The following is a 25,888-nucleotide window of genomic DNA, read 5'->3' as shown; positions in this document are numbered from 1 at the left end:
ATGGGATGAGATACAAGGCCGGACATAAAGGCCAGCTGTCTCTGCATCCTACATGGTGCTAAAAAAGGGAAGGACACACAGAGTGGCAGGACTGAAGCAGCTCCTCAACCTAAATGTAATTGTGATTTTTCTTGGGTGGCTGGGATTTGGTGACCTTGGAGTGAAACTACATATTAAAAGAAAGGGATGGTTATCTACACTCCCACCCGCCGTGCTTGTCTTGTTTTGGAGAGAGGACTGGGTCAGAGGTATGTGCGATATGACATGTTCAAAACGTTCACCAGATGTGCACAATGAAGACTGCTGCCTTGTGATGAACACACATGTGAAGTCCAATGAACCCAAGTTGTAGGAGTCTGAACAGACATTTTGGAGGGGGAGCCTCGTGGCAGTCCTCACCGGGGTACAGTTAAAAAGGTCTGTGTCCCTGACTACAAACATGCTGCTACCACCAAACGTCTCACATAGCCTGAGAGACAGAGCTGTGGTCACTCTCACAAAAAAGGGTATACATTCGGTGACATCAGAACTGAGCATTGATGTCAACATAAATGCCCAGCCCAAGAACAGCCTTAATGCTAGTTAGCCTCAGATCACCTCCAGTCCACAACTCAGGAGAAGGACAAATCCATTTGCAGGGACAATTCAACATAACATGCAAGTTCTTTGAAGCTGAGCCATCTATTCCCAATTGAGAAAGGGTTTTTTCAACATCGTGATAGTTTCACTTTTACACATTACCAATAACCACTATTAAAACAAAACTCAATTTTAGCATGCATGTAAGCTAGAACTGCCTGGCTGCACAGCTGGAAGCGGTGAAACGTGTAAGGGATGTGCAGGGAAAGGACAGCGGAGCCTGCATTGAGGAGCCAGGCTCCATAGTCTCCTCAATGGAGCTAATGTGTAATGGGAAGCCTAATGACAACGATTTTCAGATACTGCAGAAAGCTCCATAATTTAACAGAATTTGGGTAAAGGTACGAGGTGGGAAAGAATACAGCACGGACTTCTCTCCTCATGGAAAACAATTGGACAGCACTGTCCCTTCTCTTGGAAACATTAGAAGCAAACTCTACTATTTCAAAAAGACACTTTACAGGCACAAAGGAAACCCAGGATAAATCTGAAAACACAATACAGTCTATACTGCTACATTTAGGGAGAACATAGGCTAGAAAGGTCTGCTGTCCTATTCAAGCTATCTCTATAAGAGGAAACAACTGAATTTAGATGCTGAAAGGAGGGAATGAAGAATGAGAGGTAAGCCACAAAACAAAGACGATGTTGCATATCCATCTCTTTCTGTGTTCAGCAAAGAAGGCCAGTTGATTACTTACTAGTCAGTGACCCATTTCCTGCGCCAAAGAGCAGCCGACCAGTCAACATTAGTGGCAGAAGGTATGGTGTCCCTTTGAAGTGAGAGCCAAGGGCAAACACAGAGGAGCCCAGGACGGTAAGGAAGGAGAAGAGGAAGACTCCAACTGCAAAGGAAAGACCAGTAATCAATGGTTACACTAGACAGACACCTTATTACTGAGTAAAGCAAACACAGGAGAATTTCGCAAAACAAAAAATATTTAAGAAACTTTGAGAAAATTAACATTTTGGCCTTCGTTTCAAAGCTACTTCAAAGATCAACAATGGGATGCTGAACACAACTGACAGTCTTTGATCTGCTGTTAGGTAATGCTGCTTTAGGCAATCAGACATCTTCAAGGGACAACGGAAAGTGACCCATACAGCGATGGATTAGGAAGAACTACAAGACCCACTAGGGTACACTACACTTTACACAGATGGTAGCAATGAGTGCAGATTTCAAACTCTGTCTTCCAGGCGCTTAACCCCTTGAAGCTGCTACTGCAACCAACCAAGTATGAAGGTCCCAAATTTGTAATTCAAGATCTGTCTGAGTTCTGGTCCTACATAAACGCCTGAATGGGAATTCGGTATCACATGCAATTATCTATGTACTGTAAGAACATTTCTCAAAGAGTAGAAATCTTATTAAGAAGGAAATAATAACTTGTTTCATATAGTGCACCACCCTACTCTTCCTCCGTATTTTAAGCATTCAAAAATGTAATTAAAAATCATGGTACTCATTATAGTGACCTCGGTCAAAGTTTGACTGGGATTGAAATTTATGACCTACAGATCACAGCAATGTCTGGAGAGTTTTAACTCGCACAGCCATTTTGTTGGACAAGAACAAGTTGGGAAAGAGAGGGACAACTTTGCAAACAGTTGCACATTAGATGCAAAGTAACATTTTTCTTCTGATATTTCCAAGTGTGGTTTCAGCATCAGGGTTGGCAAAGTCTTAATGCCCATGTTAATCAAACACCATGCTTCTACTTTCATTACAGTTCTCTGTTTATACAATAACGACTTTTGGGATGGAATGCTTTATCTCGCTCGTTAATTTGTAGGGCAGAATTTTTTAAAAAGGTCCTTAATCCGGGAGATGATATGGTAAAATACCTACACATAACTCCTTATTGCTGAAAAGCTGCTTCAAGGTCAATTTCAGTGGTGCCTTGCTCTACATCAGTTGTTATTAACGTGCTAAAGCTTTCATCAGACTACCGTACTGAATCTGCACTATGATTTCAAGTCTAAGAGTTTTAACTTACTTGTACGCCTGCAAGCAGATATTACTTTTTTGGGAGCCTTGCATAGTAGCTCTTTTGCCTGGTTGTAACACTGCAGAGATGCAATTCAGTAGGAACCTATAAAAATCAGCGATTTCATAAATCAAAGAGACTTGACTACTGAGGAAGAATTAAAGGTTGTGATGCTGCTTGATCTGATCAAACCTACCTGCCAAGTTAACACTTTTGTATTTTACATGCAAAGCAACAATTACTTACAGCGATTTCCCAACTTGTCAATGAGGAATCCAGCCACAATCACCACTAAGGCATTCCTATAAGGAAGAGAGACAAGACAGTGGCCTTTTATTCCCTAGGCCATGTTAATAGAAACTTCCGAGGACGGCTCTTTCCCAGTCGCCTTTCAGCCTTCACACAATCCTCCAGGTTGTAAGTGCTTTACACCGTGGCCACTGGAATTATGTGATTCTGTAATCACTGCTTTTTCACATAATTATGGATTTGCCACTTAATCCATCATCTGCTGGATAATTTACAGATTTAAACAAAGACATGTTTCTTGGTTAAAGATATCAAAAGTTATTAAAAAATACACCAACATAAGTTACAGTACAGTGGAAGACCCTTCCTGATCGTCGACTAGCCACTTTTCAGTAGTTTATTGATGTATTTCGCCGTCAAAGTGGTACTAATGAGGAGAAACGTTTGATAAGATGTGCTGCATAATTGGCCTTCTTTTGCTGCTTGATTTGGTCAATTCTGCCACAGAATATGATCTACTCCTCTCGCATAATTCAGTGCCCTCACTTAGGCTCTCATTTGGAACTCAGTGGGCTAGGAGCCTAGACTCTGCAGCTCAAACTACTTACAATTCCCATCTGTATTTTTTTGCTCCAGCCTACACGACCCATTTTGATAAATGCTCTATTACAAACCAGCTACAAATTATGCCGTTCTGTTATTAATGGGCGAATAAGCCCTTATGTCACATTCAAATTCCCGAAGCCCGGTTCGTCATATGACGCACTGAATCCCTGCTTCATAGATACAGTAGGCATAAAGCTTAAACATTAGAGCTATTTATTAAATGTGTCTCATCAATTCTCAGAGTTTAAACTACATGGCTGCTCCCTCAGGATATCTTGCAGGTTTGATGTTTGAGGAAGTATCTCTCATAACAGATATAAATAAATAAGGCAGTTTTTCACTGAAAATTGGCATGTCTGGAAATAGACATTCAAGACTCACGTCCAGGCGTAGATGGCGTAAAGGAGGTTGTACTGCTCTGGTGTCATCCCCAGCCCTTCCACGCAGTCCAAAGTGCCATTGTAGCGAGTTGCATTGCTACAGGTCAAGTTCTAGGTGAAATTAAAGAGACGTTCTAATTAAGCATGTGTAGGAGGAAGGAAGCTAGACACATTTTAAAAGACTCTAGCAACGTTCAGGAACAATAAAGTTTAACTTAAAATACTCTGTTACCTTTCATTTCATACTCCAAAGATTTTTCTCCTACATATTGTGGCTCTATACTTGGGTAGTAAGCAGTGGTGAACTTGATCAGAAGAAATGAGCAAAGAGTTAGTCCCTCAAGCTCAGTGTCTTCTATTAGTTTTACATGCAAGCATAATTCACTCACTATTGCTCTTTTGCGTAGCAAAAAAACACAATGTGGCCTCAAATGGTCTTCAGAATCACCTCTACCCTAATACTCCACACACTGCAATCCAAGTTTATTTTACTGTATTTTAGTAGCAACAATTTCTATAGGTGGCCAATTTCAGTGTTGTTCATTTTTGTCTCATTCATAACTTTCCCTAACAAACATTTTTTCATATATATATATATATATATATATATATATATACACACAGACTCAGCACACATACATATACTCACTACAAAAATAAGTGAAAAAAAGGATAGCACCATTACTTTTGAAATCCACGTCTTTTTAAGGCTTTTCAACGTATCCACTAGCAAAGGTAGGAACTCTAGTTTAATTTTTGGATACCCAAGATGTGTGGGTATGGGCCTGCATACCTTCATCGGGCCTGAAAAGCTCTACTCGCCCGCTCGCTATGGCGGGTCATATTTTATCAGGTCGAGCTATTTTTAGGACATGCTCTTTCTGGCAAGTTGACAAAGAACAGGTGTTCTTTTCAGTCAGTGTGTGAAGGAGGCCTTTAAATCTTATTCTTGTCTCATTTGCTCTGTGTTGAGAGACAGAGGTCAATACTCAGTTTGCCTTACAATTAATGGTCCTTCTAACTGCAGAGTTCCAGGATTTTGTCAGTTCTTTCCTAGCACAGCATTTAAATAGCTAAGTCAACTGTACAAACATTTCAAAATATATTTTAGTAGTTGTGAAAGCCCATTGTTTGTACTTCTGTGTGATGAAAAACATATTTTAATAGGATGAACACTTTATTTGGTGCTGTGCAAAGAATTTCTGAAACTCGATGTCCACAGATTTGTTAATACATTACATAGTTTTGTCAGAAAGGCTGCAAGTTAGTGGGAAGGTTTTTGAACATTTCATGGGAATTTTCTCTTTGTAAATGACAGTGGGCAAGCACACCATGGTTTAGTAATATATTTATTAAAATCAGTGTTTAAAAAACCTAGAAACACTCCTGCCCTGGCAGTAATGCTATTAGTAAACTAAAAGGCAAGTAATGGGTCATGTGTACCCTATATGTGGGCTAGATTCATGCTATACATGGAGCAAACATTTAGTGCATTTAATAAAACAAAAGGTTTTTTGTACCGCAGAAATGCTGAGCTCGCATATTTTAATACACTCATATGTGAGAATGAAGAAAAAGGCGACTCTGTAAAGTTAAATATTTGCCTAGGATCACGCAATTGAGACCCGTTTACGGGTCAAGTACATTACAGTTATGGTCGAGTAGATTATTCAAGTTAGTCGACCTGAAGCTCTAGTAAACTTTTTATGATTTTTCGAGACCTGTTCAGGTCATTTAGGCAAAACAGGGGACAGTAAAAATTAACCCTTCACCCTCAGCCCCCATCCTCATCCCCACCCCCGCCTAGGTAAGGGTTCAGGTGTCCAGCGCCTCCCTGATTCTGGGCAGCCCTGGGTGCTGCATGTGATGCTCTGATGCCCTGTTCCTTTTCATCTTTCCTTGGCCTGTCAGACGAGCTAGGGAGAAATTAGCATATTTTGCATATCAAGACCCAGCCAAAAATGCATAATTTGACTGCGAGTCTCATGCTGTGCTTCTTCATATATTCTCAGACTTATGGAAAAAGTGTGATTGTGTACGTTACATTTATTTCAATGTTCTTTGTCCACAGTGATTTCCTTTATTTTGTATGTGGCGATCCTGATCCAAAATTAAACATAAAGTTCTCACTTCTGAGTACACATTTTGCCTTAATGCTTAGCAATAGCTAGACTAAATGTATTCAACTAAGAAAGGCACTGAATTTGAGAAAGGCTGCTGCGCCATTCTAATGTAGTGGTTTCACCCACTTGTTTCTGAGTTTTGCAAGGGAAAGTTTGCTGACGGCAAATTAATGGGATTTTGAAAAACACATTAAGTTGGGGACTCCCAAATTTTTGCTGCCACTGCAATACTGGACAGGGCATTGGGACAGCTGTCAGTAGCCCTGGTCCTCTGTGGCTCAAGCCGTTTGTGGGCTATGGAGACCCTTAGGAGAGGACAGTTGTTACCCAACTTAATGGAACTTATTTTATGTAACTTAGAAGGATGAAAAGCTGAGTCGACCTGCTGGGATGCGTTCCTGTGACCCTCTTTTACAAATATATCTTCATAGTGCATGCAATATACCACTGAGTAACTTTACCACAACCTCCCATAGTACTCAACAACTATAAAAAGTGCCACAGTGTGGCAAGCACAAAAACGTTTTTTAATATTACTCCGGGTGTTAATGAACACTGGGATAGATTATAAAAAAACGAGTTCGCAAGTAGGGAGGAGGCAGAGTGCTTGTTAGTAGATGTTTAATGCTCTTCCACTATCTTGCCTACAGGCAGATGTGGTTGTATTGGCCTTCAAATTTGCCTAAGGTAAGGTGGAGGTCAGATCTCCATTAATCACACACCCTACAGAAGGGAGTGGAGTTTAAAGGCCTTCACTTGCAACGATGGCACTGCGAGAGGTGGCATCTGCCTTCGTCTTTATTAGCATGGAATAAGTCGAGGGCTGTAGAGGATGGAGACAGACAGCTGGTACAGCACCCTATATCCCACTGTGAACAGGGCATCTGGCCAGCTGTGCCGAGCTGTGTATCCTCTATGGCCCCACCATTTTGTGGGTCCGAGAAAGCAGTGTCAGCTTGCAGATGCCTGATGACCTCTTAGCACTTTTGTCCCTCAATTTCGCATGTGGGTGGGGGCTAAGAAACATTCCCCATGGACCACTGGGGTAGTGGGCGATGCAGTATGAATTTTTCCACATTCTGGAATGAAGGGGAGCTCGAAATGAAATAGACCTGTTGTCACCAAGGTGAGGAGGTGGCCGTATTTTCCCTCTACCCCTGGCAAAGGCATGTGGAGCCACAACACACCATCACCTTTCAGCAAAGTGAGGGTAGTTGAAGGGTTATGAATATTCCCCCTTTCCTGGCCTTGAACAAGGAGGGCATGGGGGGGCAGGTGGAGGTCAGCAGGAAGAGTTCAGCAGCTCCACAGACGTCCTCCCTAGTCCTGGTCAGGAGGTAAGGAAGAAAGCCCCTTTTGTTTTAAGAACTCTCCCTAGTCACTATGCCCTTCTTATATGCATGGTTCTCTGTTCAATGGCACGTACTCAAGGTTGGACAACTAAGTAGGCTGAAGCTTCAGGTGCTAGGTTTACAACTTCAAAAATAAAGAGAAGTCCCCTAACCACCCCAAAAACCTAGCAACAGTTGTAACATCCAGTGAAGTCAAAGGTGCAATTCAGGATGGCTGAGATTCTCGGTGTCCTAGCGAATACTTTTACAAGTGTCTGGTCAGGACACAGTTGAAAATTTAAAAAAAACACAGTTATGGCCCCCATCTGGTTTTCAATTTTTAAAAGCGTCGGATTTAATAGAGGATTATCACCCGCTCTGAAGTCTTCCTTCGGTGCATATCCTGTAAGGGTCAATATCTCAAATCTAGATGAATAAATACCTCTTTGAGTTGTAGACTACTTGTGTGCCTACATACATGTAGTAGTAGTTTATTCAGTCAATATATGATCGTAAAACACTTTCACATAAAATTAAAATTAAAAACAAAATCAGTATATACAAATACATCATCAAAAAATGTAAAATACAATCTAAATTTAACTATGATCAACCGGCCTAAAAAATGCATGTGCATAAAATCAGTCTAGATCATAAAAAATATTAAATTGTATCTAATATTTTGAATCTGATGAGCCATGCATACAAAAGGTAAACTGACACAGAAAACGCAACCCAATCAGTATTTTAAGAACTTAAAATACAAATAGCATCTGTGGGTCTTGAAATAGAGGGTAACTGACAAACTGGGATTATCCAACTCCGCCTTCATATAGGCAGGGCAAAAAACATAAAATGTTCCACAGGTTCAGTATTAGAGTTACACACCGGGCATAATGGTGTAGTAGAGTTCAACTTCCATTTACTTTGGATTAAGTTTAGCAGTAGAATCCCATTTCTGAATTTTGAAAACACAGTTCTTGCCGATGGTAATTCTATCCAATACACAATTGAAAAGTCAAGGTGCATTTGAGATCGATAAAACAACCAGTTAAAGTGACATAAACTGATGAAAACAACCAGTTGCCCAGAATATAATCCCAGTATCTAGACTTCAATTTGGCTATTATTCCTTTAGGCAAATTCTGAGACTTATCCCAGATTTCACCGAAACCCAGTTTATACAGCCACCATCTTGAAATTCTTAAACCGGGAAATTGATCCCATTTTATCCAGCGCTTTGACCTCTACCACAGCCTGTTTAGTGAGAATCTAAGACTTACCTACCCAAAGCTTGCCCCAATAAACTAAGGGTTTAAGTGCTGCAAGATGTATTATATTCCTCATTCCTAGGTCTAAGTGCTTCGGTGCAGGAGGGGCACTCTGTGGCATAATGAATAATGATCTGATAAACGTGTTTTTTATTTTTTTTATCCTTTTTGTCTGATCAAAATTCCACAGTTGTGCTCCATAAAGGACTGTACCAAGGCACTTAGCAAGATACATTTTTAGCACAGGAGAAATTGGTCAGAAGTTGGATCTGTTCATTTTAAAAAAAATATTTTTTTTACTATTGCCGACTCTACATGTTGCAAGGTCATATGACTTTTCAAGATCCGGCAGATCAAAATAAACTGCAGGCCAGCCTTAAATAATCAAAATCTCTGACCTATTTCAAATTCTTCGTTTCTAGGCTCATTTTCCCTTTAAAAGTCTTGTGTGGCCGGAAACACACAAATTTGGTTTTGAGGGCATTCATTTCCAGGCCAAAATGTTCACAGGTGTCTGAAAAATTGGTGGAGGATGTTTTGTAGACCCATTGGTGTTTTTGATATTAGCAATGTGTCATCGGCAAAGAGGAGGGCGGGGATTTGCTGGTACACTAGTTTTGGGGGGGGGGGTCACCTCTGCAGTCTTAACGCATGTTTCTTAGCCAATTCATATAAACCATAAATAATGTTGGGGCTAAGACGCAGCCCTGGCGAACCCTTCTGGAGAGGTCTATGCACCCTGTCAGTTTACCCTCCCTGCCCCACCTCACTTGGGTATAGTTGCCATCGTGAAGGTGAAGTACTAGGTGTAACTGTTCCAGGGGCATCCCCAACTTCTTTAGTGCGACCCACAATTTATCCTGGGGAATTAGATCAAAGGCAGATTTTAGATCCACGAACACTACATATAAATGCCCTTTGTTGATCAGGAACAATTTCCGTTGGATCAATAAAAAACTGAATACCTGATCTATATTGCTCATATGTGCCCTAAAAGCTGCATGGAAATGGGATAAAACCTGATTCTCCTCCATCGGGGTCTGTTGCTTCATCAGTACTTGCTTGAAAAAATGCTTTTGAGCTGTGACTATCAAGCGGATTGGCCTATAATTGAGCAGATTCCTCTTTATACCCTTTTTATATACTGGGATAATTTCAGCCCCTGTCCACATGCCTGGTCTCTGGCCCCTTTGCTGTAGCATTTGAGATCGTGTTGAGTATATAACCCCAAATATTAGCTCCGAGCTGTAAAAGTCACCCGTTATTTTGTCTAACCCTGACGCTTTCCCCTTTTTCATACTATCAATTGCTGATATAGTTTCCACCATAGTGAAGGAGACAGGAAAGCCAATGCCCCATACTTGAACTTCAGTCTGACCTTCTCTTCTAGAGTTTTTGCCAATACTTGCTTCTTGAACAGAATAGAGTTTGGAGAAATGATGTTCCCAAATTTGTGGTTGTATAAAGAAGTCATCTTCCTTCACAGCAAATGGTACTCTTTTGGTGAGCAGGTGCGAGAACGACTGACCGGAGAGAATTGGTAAGGGTGGCTACAATGAAAGACAATTATCCTCCTCTCAACTCTTCTTAGCAAGGGCCTGAACTCTATTATAAGATCTCCTACTTTCTACTATGGCAGTTCTACTTCTACCTTTCAATCAGCTTTAATTTGATCTCTGAGCAAATTTAGGGCAGAGATGATTTTGGTATAAAGACAAGTAAGAATGGCCTTATACAATTGTACATAAGACCATTTTATGCTCCTACCATCACTGGAGTTAAAAACTGGCGAGTCCACCCTACACTGAGTTTGATTGTTGGACAGGTATGAGATATTCTTCAGCTCAAGAGCCAGACAGATTCTGTCTACAGGGCAACCTTAGAACTTCTCCTCGGGGGGTGGGGGTGGGGGCAGGGGGGGGGAGTTCTGCAATCTTAGGATACCCCTTTACTCATTTTCCAAATCATATTAAGCTGCAGACTGTCATTCTCACTCTTGGGTAAATTTTGTGTCAAATACTCCTCACCTTGCTTTAACCATCCTCACAAATCCTTATGACTATCTAGCTATCTGCCTGTTTGTTCCCAGGTTGATACTGGAAGTGTGTATTAGGACAATGGCGAAATCCTTCCAGATGATGCAACATTCCCATTCCTGAGTCAATCGATCTTGTTGAGACCATCTCTTTTTTGCCCCTAACAATAGTAGTCTTTGTAGCCCTCCTATTTGTGTTATAGGGGGCATTTTACTCATGTTAGTGGTTTGATATTCCATAAGGGGAAGATTATATTTAAACTGAATGAGGGAACTCTTGCAAGGGGAGGAGGGGGTGGAGTCAGGTCTGAATTCACTAGCCTAATTGTATACTCCTTGCTGAACTCTACGACTATGAAGTCAAACTGCACATTTTGTGAGAAGCAACGTTTCACCTTCAATAAGTCCCACCTTATGAGGGAATAACAATGCCTATGATTCCTAACCAAGTGTATCAATTTGTTTTTGAGAGACTCATTATTCTCAATAACCCCAATGGGTATTCTTGAAACATTAGCCATATACAATCTTTTGGGTGAGTTTCCATATGATGTGACTTGAATTTGCATGCTTCCTCTCATCTTTTGGTGGTCTAATTACCGATTTCCACCATTCATCTTATTGTACCCAATTTATGGGCTACGATCTGGGGGATGTAGGGTATTCATCTATTTTCTTTTATCTGATTCTGGCTGTACACTGGAGCAAAATATGGGGCTCTATATAAGGAGTCAGGAGGACATGTAAACTCCCTCCTCCCCTCTAATACTCTCCCAATTGGTCTTACATTGCATAACAAGATCATTAGTAGGAGTGTATTCCCTCTCATATATAGTGCTCCCTTGTGTACCCAATCCCTTCCCCCATCAGACCTTCCACCATTGGCCTATTAACATGTTTCTTATGCCTGGGCCCCTTACACGCATTTTCATCCTCTACTGGGTGGGCCAGACCCACCCTCTCAATTGTAGACCTTTACTGAAAAACTTGGGCTTGTAAGCTGCCGATTTCCCCCCACATCTGCCCAGTGAGATCTCAAAGTTCTTTAAGGAATCACCAAACTTTGTCGTGTTAGATGTTATGCCTATGTGAGACATTCTATTCCACGTGGCTATAATATTCCCATAATCAAGGGGGATAAAACAATTTGTACAGGGTCCCTTGGTGATGTAGATAGTCTCAAAAGTATTACATTTATCCATGTTGACCGCGGTTTGTCTCTCAACATTCACAGTGCTGACAATCTGTAATCCCTTCCGTATTTCAGCAGAGATTTCCCCCTTGAATTAAACTGGATTTTATTGGGAATCTGTGTCAATCACTTGGCAGCTTTTTGTCCCCTTTTTAAGTATTCACATAATATTTAACCCAGGTAATTCAGCATCTTTCCCGTATAAAAAAATCGGTTAGCAATCTTATCTATCGTGCAGTTCCCTGTGGCATGTTGGTCATCCCTTTTACTGTTTGCTGTGCCCCGTGGGCTACTCCGAGCCTTTCTCTTCCCCATAGTTCCACGAGTTAAGGCAGGCAAATTTGGATAGTACCACACAGAAACACATTTAGGCTGCATAATCAGTCAGATTAGTAATTAAGCATTGTAGGAAGTTGGCTCTGTATGTGCTATTTCAAAGTAAGGAATAGCATGCACAGAGTCCAAGGGTTCCCCTTAGAGGTAAAATAGTGGTAAAAATAGATAATACTAATGCTCTATTTTGTGGTAGTGTGGTCGAGCAGTAGGCTTATCCAAGGAGTAGTGTTAAGCATTTGTTGCACGTACACAAGACAATAAATGAGGTACACACACTCAGAGACAAATCCAGCCAATAGGTTTTTATATAGAAAAATATCTCTTCTTAGTTTATTTTAAGAACCACAGGTTCAAATTCTACATGTAATATCTCATTCGAAAGGTATTGCAGGTAAGTACTTTAGGAACTTCAAATCATCAAAATTGCATGTATACTTTTCAAGTTATTGACAAATAGCTGTTTTAAAAGTGGACACTTGGTGCAATTTTCACAGTTCCTGGGGGAGGTAAGTTTTTGTTAGTTTTACCAGGTAAGTAGGACACTTACAGGGTTCAGTTCTTGGTCCAAGGTAGCCCACCGTTGGGGGTTCAGAGCAACCCCAAAGTCACCACACCAGCAGCTCAGGGCCGGTCAGGTGCAGAGTTCAAAGTGGTGCCCAAAACACATAGGCTAGAATGGAGAGAAGGGGGTGCCCCGGTTCCGGTCTGCTTGCAGGTAAGTACCCGCGTCTTCGGAGGGCAGACCAGGGGGGTTTTGTAGGGCACCGGGGGGGACACAAGTCCACACAGAGATTTCACCCTCAGCAGCGCGGGGGCGGCCGGGTGCAGTGTAGAAACAAGCGTCGGGTTTTCAATGTTAGTCTATGAGAGATCTCGGGATCTCTTTAGCGCTGCAGGCAGGCAAGGGGGGGATTCCTCGGGGAAACCTCCACTTGGGCGAGGGAGAGGGACTCCTGGGGGTCACTCCTCCAGTGAAAGTCCGGTCCTTCAGGTCCTGGGGGCTGCGGGTGCAGGGTCTCTCCCAGGCGTCGGGACTTTAGGTTCAAAGAGTCGCGGTCAGGGGAAGCCTCGGGATTCCCTCTGCAGGCGGCGCTGTGGGGGCTCAGGGGGGACAGGTTTTGGTACTCACAGTATCAGAGTAGTCCTGGGGTCCCTCCTGAGGTGTTGGATCGCCACCAGCCGAGTCGGGGTCGCCGGGTGCAGTGTGGCAAGTCTCACGCTTCTTGCGGGGAGCTTGCAGGGTTCTTTAAAGCTGCTGGAAACAAAGTTGCAGCTTTTCTTGGAGCAGGTCCGCTGTCCTCGGGAGTTTCTTGTCTTTTCGAAGCAGGGGCAGTCCTCAGAGGATGTCGAGGTCGCTGGTCCCTTTGGAAGGCGTCGCTGGAGCAGGATCTTTGAAAGGCAGGAGACAGGCCGGTGAGTTTCTGGAGCCAAGGCAGTTGTCGTCTTCTGGTCTTCCGCTGCAGGGGTTTTCAGCTGGGCAGTCCTTCTTCTTGTAGTTGCAGGAATCTAATTTTCTAGGGTTCAGGGTAGCCCTTAAATACTAAATTTAAGGGCGTGTTTAGGTCTGGGGGGTTAGTAGCCAATGGCTACTAGCCCTGAGGGTGGGTACACCCTCTTTGTGCCTCCTCCCAAGGGGAGGGGGTCACAATCCTAACCCTATTGGGGGAATCCTCCATCTGCAAGATGGAGGATTTCTAAAAGTTAGAGTCACCTCAGCTCAGGACACCTTAGGGGCTGTCCTGACTGGCCAGTGACTCCTCCTTGTTATTCTCATTATTTTCTCCGGCCTTGCCGCCAAAAGTGGGGCCTGGCCGGAGGGGGCGGGCAACTCCACTAGCTGGAGTGTCCTGCTGGGTTGGCACAAAGGAGGTGAGCCTTTGAGGCTCACCGCCAGGTGTGACAATTCCTGCCTGGGAGAGGTGTTAGCATCTCCACCCAGTGCAGGCTTTGTTACTGGCCTCAGAGTGACAAAGGCACTCTCCCCATGGGGCCAGCAACATGTCTCGGTTTGTGGCAGGCTGCTAAAACTAGTCAGCCTACACAGATAGTCGGTTAAGTTTCAGGGGGCACCTCTAAGGTGCCCTCTGTGGTGTATTTTACAATAAAATGTACACTGGCATCAGTGTGCATTTATTGTGCTGAGAAGTTTGATACCAAACTTCCCAGTTTTCAGTGTAGCCATTATGGTGCTGTGGAGTTCGTGTTTGACAGACTCCCAGACCATATACTCTTATGGCTACCCTGCACTTACAATGTCTAAGGTTTTATTTAGACACTGTAGGGGTACCATGCTCATGCACTGGTACCCTCACCTATGGTATAGTGCACCCTGCCTTAGGGCTGTAAGGCCTGCTAGAGGGGTGTCTTACCTATACTGCATAGGCAGTGAGAGGCTGGCATGGCACCCTGAGGGGAGTGCCATGTCGACTTACTCGTTTTGTCCTCACTAGCACACACAAGCTGGCAAGCAGTGTGTCTGTGCTGAGTGAGAGGTCTCCAGGGTGGCATAAGACATGCTGCAGCCCTTAGAGACCTTCCTTGGCATCAGGGCCCTTGGTACTAGAAGTACCAGTTACAAGGGACTTATCTGGATGCCCGGGTCTGCCAATTGTGGATACAAAAGTACAGGTTAGGGAAAGAACACTGGTGCTGGGGCCTGGTTAGCAGGCCTCAGCACACTTTCAATTGTAAACATAGCATCAGCAAAGGCAAAAAGTCAGGGGGCAACCATGCCAAGGAGGCATTTCCTTACAAGCATCCAAATGGCAAGATAACAGTTAGCAACAACACTGTTCCTTTCAGCTTTGGGGAGTCTTACCAGAACAATGACCACACAACGTTTGTGGGTGGGTGTATCCAAAAGGGCATTCAGTAAACACCAAGTATTGTGTGCTTCCATGCCTCTTCCTGTCTCGGAGGGGCTAAGGAAGGCCCATCTTGGCCCGTATTTCGCCCGGGCGCAACCTGTGCCACTGTAGACAGAACATGCTTTTAAGCGCTCGCCCCTGAGAGCCACTCCTCCCAGCCTCAACCGATAACTGCTGGGGTTTGCAGTCCTCCCCAGCTACAGGCAACAGGTATGCAGGCACAACTGGTGGTCTATGGCATCCAGCACTGCTGTAGACAGAGCGTGCTTTTAAGTGCTCTCCTCTGACAGCCATCCTTCTAGTCTCAATAGATGACTGCTGGAGGTTGCAGTGCTTCTAATATTTAGGTCAGAGTTTACATAGAAATATAATGTATTGTTTTGCTAATAACGTCAGTCAGAGTTTCCACAGAAATATCATTTATTGTTTTACTAAGAACTTCAGTGCCTCTGATTGGCCAAGATAACTTTTTTTTTCTATCAGCCATTTCTGTAAATAGGGATCTGATTAGCTGGCTGTAATCCTGCGAAAAACGTTGCAGCAGTAATTACAGAACTCGGGAACTCAGTCCCTGTGACCTGATTATTATTTTTTTTTTTTAAAGTAGTATAAGAGTTGTATGAGCAGGCAGGGCAGGGACACCCCAATCACAAGGCACTTGTAGGGCTGATGCAGAGGGACCCCACAGGGGCTAAAAATTAACATTGTGTTTTTGTGCCACAAGTCACTCCCATGAGGTACTGTGGTAGACTTGCAGGAGCTGCCGCTCAAACTTCACCTCCAAGGAACCACGGGAGAGGGAGTCTTGCATAGTACCACAGTATCATGGGAGAGACCATGAGCGCCAGTACCACTGGAGCACTGCAGGAGCGGGGTAAAATGTTGCAAAACTATTAATGAAATGTAGTTTGCGGTTCTGTAGGGGGGTGGGCTTCTGCGGAGATTTGGGAGCAGGCCTTCACACACCTGAAAGGCAGTGAGCAGTGGGCTGCTGGGTGCACAGTCTGTCCATGGGCTGTGCCTTCTGCCAACCCTCTGTTGTGCACAGCTGAAGTATATGCACAGTGGTAGGTTAAGAACAGAGCCTGGCAAGAGGCTTGGCCCTGGGCCAAAACCCCACCGAGCACAGCCAAAAGGCCATGTGCAGTGGGGAGCTAGTGACTGTGGTGCACACTCTGATGCTGAGCCATAGCTTCAGGGGTGTGGATATCCTGTAGTCCGACACCCAGGACATATTGTCAAGCTCAACAAGTTTTTGGGTTTATTCTGTCCTTGGGGCAAGTAGGCCCAACCCCCTGCAGCACAAACACTTTGGCTGCCAATTTGCAGTACTACATTATGAAGCAGGGAAGGGAATTGTCTGTAGTTGAGGTGAAATTTGTGTCCATATGTTAATGCTGTTTGAACTTGTATTAATGTTTCATTAACGCAAAGCCTTTGTTATTAGGTTGAGTACTCTAAATTAATGTAAGCTCGGACTGCACTACTGGCAGTGGTTCCAGTAAAAAAACACCTGTATGCACGTTTGTAAAGTTTAACAATATGAGGCTATGTATAATGCTCCCAGAATGCTCTCTAAATGATTAGATGGAAACATTAGCAGAAACTTTATTTTGCTTTCAAAATAAAAGGTTCACAAAAAAATGCAACGAGGAAAAAAATGGTTTTGCTAAACTACTGTGAAATTTTAGGTACCATTTCTTTAAGCACATTTAGTACAATGTGTTGCTGTATGCTAGTTTTTCAAAACATATTCATAACAAAAAGTCTGTGTAACCAGCTTCAACAAGATTATGGGAAATATGAAAATAAACATGCACTGGCAAAGCCAATAGGTCTGACATTGGTGACAGTCTTTTAGTTTTGTCAATGGTGTCGTGTTTTGACATGGCTTTTGTAAATTTTTATTGTTGCCGGAGCTGCTGGGTCTTCACTATTGTAACAAACATTGACAAAAAATATTTTGGGGTCTCAAAAAGCACACATTACTATAGTAGTTGCTGGCACTAAACGTAACTACTTTGAGTGACAATATGCTCCTTATTAAAGTGCTCATTCAATGAAGCCAGCAGATAGATGAATAGAAAGATAATTTTAATAAAAACAAAAAGTCTTGGTTAACTTCCAGACCTAATTAGGGGCCCAATTCCTAACGCAAGCCTCAAAAGTGTACCAATGGCATAAGTTTTTGCATTAGTGCAAACTTATGCATTTCATGAATTCAAAAGAATTTACAGTAGACAATGAAAACATACGCCTAGAAATATTTAGTGAACTGTATTTTAGCACAAGCAAATAGATATGTGTAGATTTGCTCATGCGCAAATCTGTTAAGCGTTTACAAGTTCACTTTACTCCAACCACTTTTTTCTCTAACAGTGGAAGAAGTTTTACTTCTGACCCTGGTCAGGAGTAAATTTCCATCCCTTCTCAGTAAGGGAAAATATTAGAGAAGAGCAAGAGAAAACCTTTAAAACATGCAAGTTAGTAGGTTTACACAGACTCAAGGCATGCCAACACTGGAACTAAGGCTTAATGCTACTTCCATCCACAGTATGTACATCTGCAGAAAGGTGGCAAAATAAAGAAATTGATAGTATTTAAGCCCTACTGTAGTGTTAGTCCTGGCATAATCAGAGAGGCTATCATCAGAGCTGTTATATTTTGAGATCACTGCCATAGTATGTCGCTGCACTCAATGGCACTAAAGGGACCAGTAGATTTGTTTTACAGGACAAAAAGATTTATGAAGCAACCTGCCCCATCGACAAGTAGATATTTTATTAAATTCCACACTCCTGATAGCTTCACTTTAACTTAACTTTTGATCTTTTCAGTTAAGTTCTTTGTAACATGTATAGTCAGGACTATGTTTCTATATGAAATTACATTTTTGGTTTGCTAATAACTTTGGCGCAGTTGGACGAATCTTCACAAAACCTTTCAAAGAAAAAGTCTCATCCACCATAACGTCTTCCTTGAATGTTTCAGGGGGATCCGTCAAGGGGGAGTGTGAAAAAGGGGAGGGGGTCCCAAAATGATTTTCCCATGCAACTACTAATAGGAAAATTAGGTACAGCTACAGCCAAATGGCTGTATGGAAGTACACCAAATGTATCAGAAAGCTCAATCTTGGTCCAGAAAGCATGCGTTTTGTAATTTGTTGTAAATCCATGCAGTAGTTTTTGAAAAAAAGGGGTTAAGAATTTACATATAAGACAATGGAGCATCTGTTGACCCAACAGAACTAAAGATAAGTTCTGATTGGCTGTCACCATATGAAGAAAGAGGCAGCAAAGCCATTTTAGGACCTAGTGAATCACCCCTGTCCTGGAAAAAGTTTAAAAAATATATACATGGGCAGGAGCAGACACATTAAGACACTGTGAGCAGTGAGGAACAAATTCAGTGCGCCTTTCTTCATCCTGCTTGCCAAAACCAGAGCACACCGTAGGAAGGGATGAGGCAGAGCAGACCAGTAAGCAACGGGAGGGCAAAAGGAGTGTTATGCATGCATCCTTCAATCTGTCTGGCAACATGTGGATGGCATAGGAGATGTTGACAACTGAAGCTGAGCCAACCCATGTATAGAGGAAACCTGGCCCATCTGACACCTTACTCCCAGTGCCCCAGGAGGATATACCAGAGTAGACAGGACCAGGTAAGAAGGACAAAATTGGACGTCAAGCAATGGGAATAGAAAAAGTAAGGACTAAAATACCCCCAAATGTATGTTGAAATGAAATGCCAAGCCAACTCAGAGTACCATGACATTATAAAAGCACTCAGCCAGCGTCCTGGTGCTGATGCCCCTATATAGTCAGAGTAGTGCTCATGATTAGTGATTACCTAATAATATTATTTAATAATATACCATAATAAATGTAAACCATTATAATCACCAGAAATGTAAAAGGATATAAAGATGGTTCAAAAGGTTTCAGGACCATGACTCCAGACAAGAGAAACATATCCCTTGCTAAGGGTGTGAAGGCAAGCCATTTAGGGCCATATGTAGAAACCGGTTTGCATGTCGCAAACTGCGAAAAACGCAGTTTGCAACATGCAAAACGGCCATCGCGATTCTGATTCACATTTTGCGAGTCGAAACTGACTCACAAAATGTGAATCCGACTCACAAATAGGAAGGGGTGTTCCCTTCCTATCTGCGACTCGCACCGCGATGTAGAATTGCTTTGGGACCACGAAAACGGTCGCAAAGCAATTCACAGTTAACACCCACTTGAAGTGGGTGGTAACTCATTCACAAACGGGAAGGGGTCCCCATGGGACCCCTTCCCCTTTGTGAATGTCGCTGAAAATATTTTTTCAGAGCAGGCAGTGGTCCAATGGACCACTGCCTACTCTGAAAAAATGCAACCAAATTGTTTCATTATTTTTTTGAATTGCAACTCGTTTTCCTTTAAGGAAAACGGGCTGCAATTCAAAAAAAAGAAATACTGCTTTATTAAAAAATCAGTCACAGACATGGAGGTCTGCTGTCTCCAGCAGGCCACCATCCCAGTGAGTGCAGGGACTCGATATGGGGTTGCAGTTTGTGACCCACCTCATTAATATTCATGAGGTGGGTCTTTGCGACCCCATAGCGAGTTGCAAAAGGTGTCTGAGACACCATTCTGCATGCAATTTTGCGAGTTGCAAATTGCGAGTCGGTATGACTCGCAATTTGCAACTCGCAAAATTGTAGATTGCTACATCTGGCCCTTAGACTCCTCTTGGAAAGGGGAGATGGTGATAGAATAGTTGTTTTTGAAACTCCATAATCTGAATGATACTGTGTTTTTCGTTCTCCTGGTGGCTAGCTGGCCTGGAGAGATCTTTCAGCCCCTGAGTGTTGAGTTCTTTGAACTTCTTCCCCACACAGATTCCCCAGTAGTCCAATGACTAGGACAACTTTTCTCATTGCAGGGGCAATCCTGTTCATCTCTTTGCAGACCAGGACAATCCCTCTTCTCTCCTCAGGTCACAGTAAAAAGGCTTCTCCCAAGAGTTCTCAAGAGTTCTCAATTGTCCACAGCCTGAGATGGCTTAAGATCCAATAGAGGTGCGGTTGCTGCTAATGCTTTACTCATAACTAGTGCACAGAGCCAAACATACAATTTAAGTGGTTCCAGTGGTCTGATATTTATGTCACTTTGGGAGTACAAGCAGGTTGCCTAAGATAACCAAAATTCAATTACTTCAACTAATCTCGGAGAAGTGCTTTGTCCTCTTTATTTCCTAGCTTCCACAGGCTTCTGGGAAAGAATCCGCGATAAGAGCAGTTTGAATGAGCAAGTCAAAATCTGTTTCAGGGAGGGGTCCTGAACAACAGTAAAGTACAGGGAGCCATGTGCTCCATGTATAAATGATGCCTGCAGGACAATATGAAAACAGTGTTTTGTTCACAACTATTGGAACATTACTGTAAAACGCCCTCACAACTTACGACACATCTGCTGCATATGTCCAACACATGAGAATAGGAGAGACCTTTAAAGAGGAAGACTGATAGGCATTCTCTCCATATATGTACTTGTAAAAAGGTGTTTGCCCAAGGAAAGAATCACACTACCACTTTGCCACTCACTTTAAAACCCTTGCTGAGGGGCAAGTTCAACCTCACTCAGGGTGTGGGTTCACTTTGGGTGATCTCTTCCAGAGGAGTTAGGCTCTGCTGACAGGGCACACTAACAAAGTTTACAGCACCTACAGTGTACTCACAATTTGTAAGTGCCCTATTGGAACAACATTGGACCAGCTAGAAAAAAAATTAACAAAATCGGGCAGCATATCTTTCCGAGGAAGCCTTTTATCAACACATGGCTAATTGGTATTTGAGGCAAATTCTCAAATTGTCTACAAATTCTGAGCTTGTAATGTCTAAGCGGTTATACATGTACTGTTTACGTAGCCACTGTTTGGAACTCTACAAGAAAAATATTAATATACTGTATTGAAAAGCCATGTGATATGTAAGGAGATGCAATTTAGCGATCATGGTGTTGACTTGGGACTGAAAAACTAGGCTCTAATCCCCATTCCGTGATCTGAATAAACATTATGGGATTCCAGGTAAATCCCACAATCCATATCAACTGGTGTAATGCAATTTATGTCTGAGGTAGTGTCATGCTATTACGCGGTTCATTGCTTATCATCTCCACCACTGATCTAAGTACACTTTTGATGTAATTTACCGACATTTTAAAATGTGCAGCATTTATAGTCGAAATCTTCATTTGTAAATCAATTTACAAATCTGGCAGCCTCTGCAGCCTGGTAATGGGTATCAGAGGACTTCTGATTTTTTTTATTCTGTTTTTAAAAGTTACAGTTCAACAACACTGAGCTATGAGCTTAAGCATAAAGAATAATGATGGTGGAATAATTTTATATTTTGTTTTATAATGTTCCACTTTTTTGTAAGATATGCTCGAATTGTAATGTAAAGTACTTTCTTTTACTTAAAAAACTAGTACTGGGCTGGACAATATTTTTGTTATGACTATTGCTTTTTGAGTCTCCACCCCCCCCCCACACACACATGCATATTTACATACACACACAAGCTACCTCCTTAAGAAGCCTGGGTCTGCTAATGCTTGCTACTACGTAGGTCAATTGCAGAAAGAGTCGTACTTGGCTCAGTGTGCATGTTATAGCAGGACAGACCACAGGTCACCAGCGGCAAACTACCTCAACCACAAGGGTTGGAGCCTGGAAGTTCCTGTCTGGCCTGTGCCCTCTCTCTGAACAGGGTCAGAGACATTTCTAGAGTTTTTGGAGAAAAGAAGAAAAGTATTGCTAGTGACATGTCACGGGATCTGCATAGATGCTATCTACTGACTCTAACTAGTACTGCCAACACCTCTCTATTTCCTGTATTTATTAATACTAATAATTACATTTAAATTCATGCAATTAAACAAGATGGAACAGTTAGAATATATAATGCATGGACCAGTTATCAGCAGTCACAGTCTCCAGAGAAAATGACATCATCGGAGCCTGGATGTCCATTTACTCACCCCTTGGAACTGATCCTGCAGAACACTTGGGATATCAAAGCAGAAGTAGGAGCCAAATGTCAACAGGCAGTTGAAGAAGAGCACCAGGAACCTGTAGTATGCTGTAGAAGAAAACATTTGTTTTAGTTTACACCCACAGAGGTGATAATGAGAAGACATCTCAAAACACTTCTGTGTTTCCCTTAAACATTAGCACCATTTTGCTAGTTGAGCAGGGCACATATGATTGCTCTTTTAACTCAATATAGGTTGTGTCGATCCTGACTGTACAATACACTTGCATGTTTCTTTGGATAACCTGCACAAGAGATGTTTCTTTTCTGAGTATCTACTCGATTGTCACTTAATCTAGAGATAATTATTTTTTAATTACCACAGTTGGAATCCCCTATATCCCCTTCTGTGCCCAGGATGTAATGGTTACGTCCTGAGGCACAGTGCTCGTGTGCCCAGGACGTAACCATTATGTCCTGGGCACAGAGCCCAGAGGGAGCGCTAGCGCTCCCTCTGTGGGGTTCCCCCACCCCCCCCAGGCAGGGGTGGAAGGGGAAGCCCTTCCCCTTCCACCCCCGAATCCCCCACCCCCGTGACGTCAGCGCGCGATCGCGCGCTGATTGTCACAAGGCCTCCTCCCATCGCGCTGGAAGCTCAGCTTCCTGTGCGATCGGAAGAGAAATGCTCTGCATTTCTCTCCCGATCACGTGGAGGAGGTCGGAGAGGCTTCAAAGGGAAGGAAAGGAATTTCCTTCCCTTTGAAGTCTCTCTCAGCGTTTTAGCAGCCAAATTGCAAGCAATCCGGGTGCTAAAACGCCCACTAGACACCAGGGATTTAATTTTTTGAAGGAAATTGGCCTAAGGGAGCAACCCTTGGGCAAGGGTCCCTCCCAGGGGGGCATTTTTTCTTTTAAGGCCTTGTCTGCCCCAATGGGTGGGCAGAAACCCCTAGGCACCAGGGATCTTTTTTTTTTTTTTTTTTTTTTTTTTTTTGAGGTGGGGAGCTACCCCTTAGGCAAGGGTCGCTCCCCTAGGGGGCAAATTATATTTAGGCCATTTCTGTCCCCCTTGGGGGCAGATTGGCCTATTTTTATGAGGCCAATCTGCCCCCAGGGGGGACAGAAACCACTAGACACCAGGGAGTTTTTTTTTGTGAATTTCACTCAAGGGGAGCGACCCCTTAGGCAAGGGTCGTTCCCCTGGGGGGCAAATTATATTTAGGCCATTTCTGCCCCCCTTGGGGGCAGATTGGCCTATTTTTATGAGGCCAATCTGCCCCCAAGGGGGACAGAAACCACTAGACACCAGGGAGTTTTTTTTTGGTGAATTTCACTCAAGGGGAGTAACCCCTTAGGCAAGGGTCGTTCCCCTGGGGAGCAAATTTATTTTAGCCCATTTCTGCCCCCCTGGGGGGGCAGATCAGCCTATTTTAAATAGGCCGATCTGCCCCAAGGGGGGCAGAAACCACTAGGCACCGGGGATTTTTTTTGTTTTTTTTGTTTTACAGATGGGGAGCGACCCCTTAGGCATTTAGGCCATTTCTGCCCCCTTTGGGGGCAGATCGGCCGATTTAAGGTCAATCTGCCCCCAAGGGGGGCAGAAACCACTAGGCACCGGGGATCTTTTTTTTTGCGGCAACGTCACGCAAGGGGAGCAGATCGGCTTATTGTTATTAGACCGATCTGCCCGGGGGGGGGGGGGGGAGCAGAAACATCTAGGTGCCAAGGCAAAAAAAAAATTTTTTTTTTTGTTTTGTTTTTGTTTTTTTAGAGATGGGGAGCGACCCATTAGCGGGGGGGAGCAAATTGTATTTAGACCATTTCTGCCCCCCCTTGCGGGCAGATCGGGGGATTTTAAGCCAATCTGCCACCAAGGGGGGCAGAAACATCTAAGCACCGGGGATTTTTTTTTTTTTGCGCCAATTTCACACAAGGGGAGCGACCCCGTAGGCAAGGGTCGCTCCCATGGAGGAGGGGCAAATTTATTTTAGGCCATTTCTGCCCCCCCTGGGGCAGAAACAACTAGACACCGGGGATTTTTTTTTGCGACAGTGTCACGCAAGGGGAGCGACCCCGTAGGCAAGGGTCGCTCCCCGGGCGGGTCGGGGGGTCAAATTTATTTAAGGCCATTTCTGCCCCCCCTGGGGCCGGCTGAGCTAGAGGCCAAAATCCACAGGTAGGCACTTTGCATAAAACACCTCTGTTTTCTGTGAAAAAATGTGATGTGTCCACATTGTGTTTCGGGCCATTTACTTTCGTGGGCGCTAGGCCTACCCACACAAGTGAGGTACCATTTTTATCAGGAAACTTGGGGGAATGCTGGGCGGAAGGAAATTTGTGGCTCCTCTCAGATTACAAAACTTTCTGTCACCGAAATGAGACGAAAAAGTGTTTTTTTTGGCCAAATTGTGAGGTTTGCAAAGGATTCTGGGTAACAGAACCTGGTCAGAGCCCCACAAGTCACCCCACAAGTCACCCCATCGTTGATTCCCCTACGTGTCTAGTTTAAAAAAATGCACTGGTTTGCTAGGTTTCCCCAGGTGCCGGCTGAGCTAGAGGCCAAAATCCACTGGTAGGCACTTTGTAAAAAACACCTCTGTTTTCTGTGAAAAATGTGATGTGTCCACGTTGTGTTTTGGGCCATTTCCTTTCGTGGGTGCTAGGCCTACCCACACAAGTGAGGTACCATTTTTATCGGGAGACTTAGGGGAACACAAAATAGCAAAACAAGTGTTATTGCCCCTTGTCTTTCTCTACATTTTTTCCTTCCAAATGTAAGGCAGTGTGTAAAAAAGACGTCTATTTGAGAAATGCCCTGTAATTCACATGCTAGTGTGGGCACCCTGGAATTCAGAGATGTGCAAATAACCACTGCTTCACAACACCTTATCTTGTGGCCATTTTGGAAATACAAAGGTTTTCTTGATACCTATTTTTCACTTTTTATATTTCAGCAAATGAATTGCTGTATACCGGTATAGAATAAAAACCCATTGCAAGGTGCAGCTCATTTATTGGCTCTGGGTACCTAGAGTTCTCGATGAACCTACAAGCCCTATATATCCCCGCAACCACAGAAGAGTCCAGCTGACCTAACGGTTAATTGCTTTAAAAAATCTGACATTGCAGGAAAAAGTTACAGAGTAAAACGTGGAGAAAAATGGCTGTTTTCTTCACCTCAATTTCAATATTTTTTATTTCAGTTGTTATTTTTTGTAGGAAACACTTAAAATGACCCCTTGCTGAATTCAGAATGTTGTCTACTTTTCAGAAAAAAATCCAGCATTGGTTTCTCACCCATTTTGGCCACTAACTGGAAGGAGGCTGAAAGCACAAAAAATAGTAAAAATGGGGTATGTCCCAGTAAAATGTCAAAATTGTATTGAAAAATTGGGTTTTTCAATTCAAGTCTGCCTGTTCCTGAAAGCTGGGAAGATGGTGATCTTGCCACCGCAAACCCTTTGTTGATGCCATTTTCAGGGGGAAAAAAAAACACGAGCTGCCTTCTGCAGCCCTTTTTTCCAATTTCTTTAAAAACAAACAAAATGTTCACTGTATTTTGGCTAATTTCTCGGTCTCCTTCAGGGGAACCCACAAAGTCTGGGTACCTCTAGAATCCCTAGGATGTTGGAAAAAAGGACACAAAGTTGGCGTGGGTAGCTTATGTGAACAAAAAGTTATGAGGGCCTAAGCGCGAACTGCCACAAAAAGCCAAAAAAAGGCTTGGCACAGGAGGGGGAAAAGGCCTGGCAGTGAAGGGGATATAGATCTACAGTCACCAACTACATGCTGCTGCTGGTGTATGTCATTTAAATCCACTGCTTAGTTTGGAAAAATATAAGTG

General features: G+C 43.2%; 1 protein-coding gene across 2 annotated transcripts in view; it reads right to left on the bottom strand.

Moving 5' to 3' along the window:
* The window catches only part of LOC138261544 (lysosomal dipeptide transporter MFSD1-like), a 132,462-nt gene that overhangs the window by 33,180 nt on the left and 73,394 nt on the right, over positions 1–25,888 (bottom strand). Inside the window, exons 2-5 of one of the 2 annotated variants that reach the window (XM_069210573.1) lie at positions 22,052–22,152; positions 3,867–3,976; positions 2,877–2,932; positions 1,341–1,484 (exon numbers count right to left, since the gene is read on the bottom strand). In XM_069210573.1, coding sequence (XP_069066674.1) covers positions 1,341–1,484; positions 2,877–2,932; positions 3,867–3,976; positions 22,052–22,152 — 411 coding nt within the window. The remainder of the gene's footprint in view (positions 1–1,340; positions 1,485–2,876; positions 2,933–3,866; positions 3,977–22,051; positions 22,153–25,888) is intronic. The other variant, XM_069210574.1, reaches the window with a different exon arrangement.

The sequence above is a fragment of the Pleurodeles waltl genome, chromosome 10 (assembly GCF_031143425.1).
Source record: "Pleurodeles waltl isolate 20211129_DDA chromosome 10, aPleWal1.hap1.20221129, whole genome shotgun sequence".
NCBI classification, from domain to species: Eukaryota; Metazoa; Chordata; class Amphibia; order Caudata; family Salamandridae; genus Pleurodeles; species Pleurodeles waltl.
This window is presented reverse-complemented; position numbering and strand designations above follow the sequence as displayed.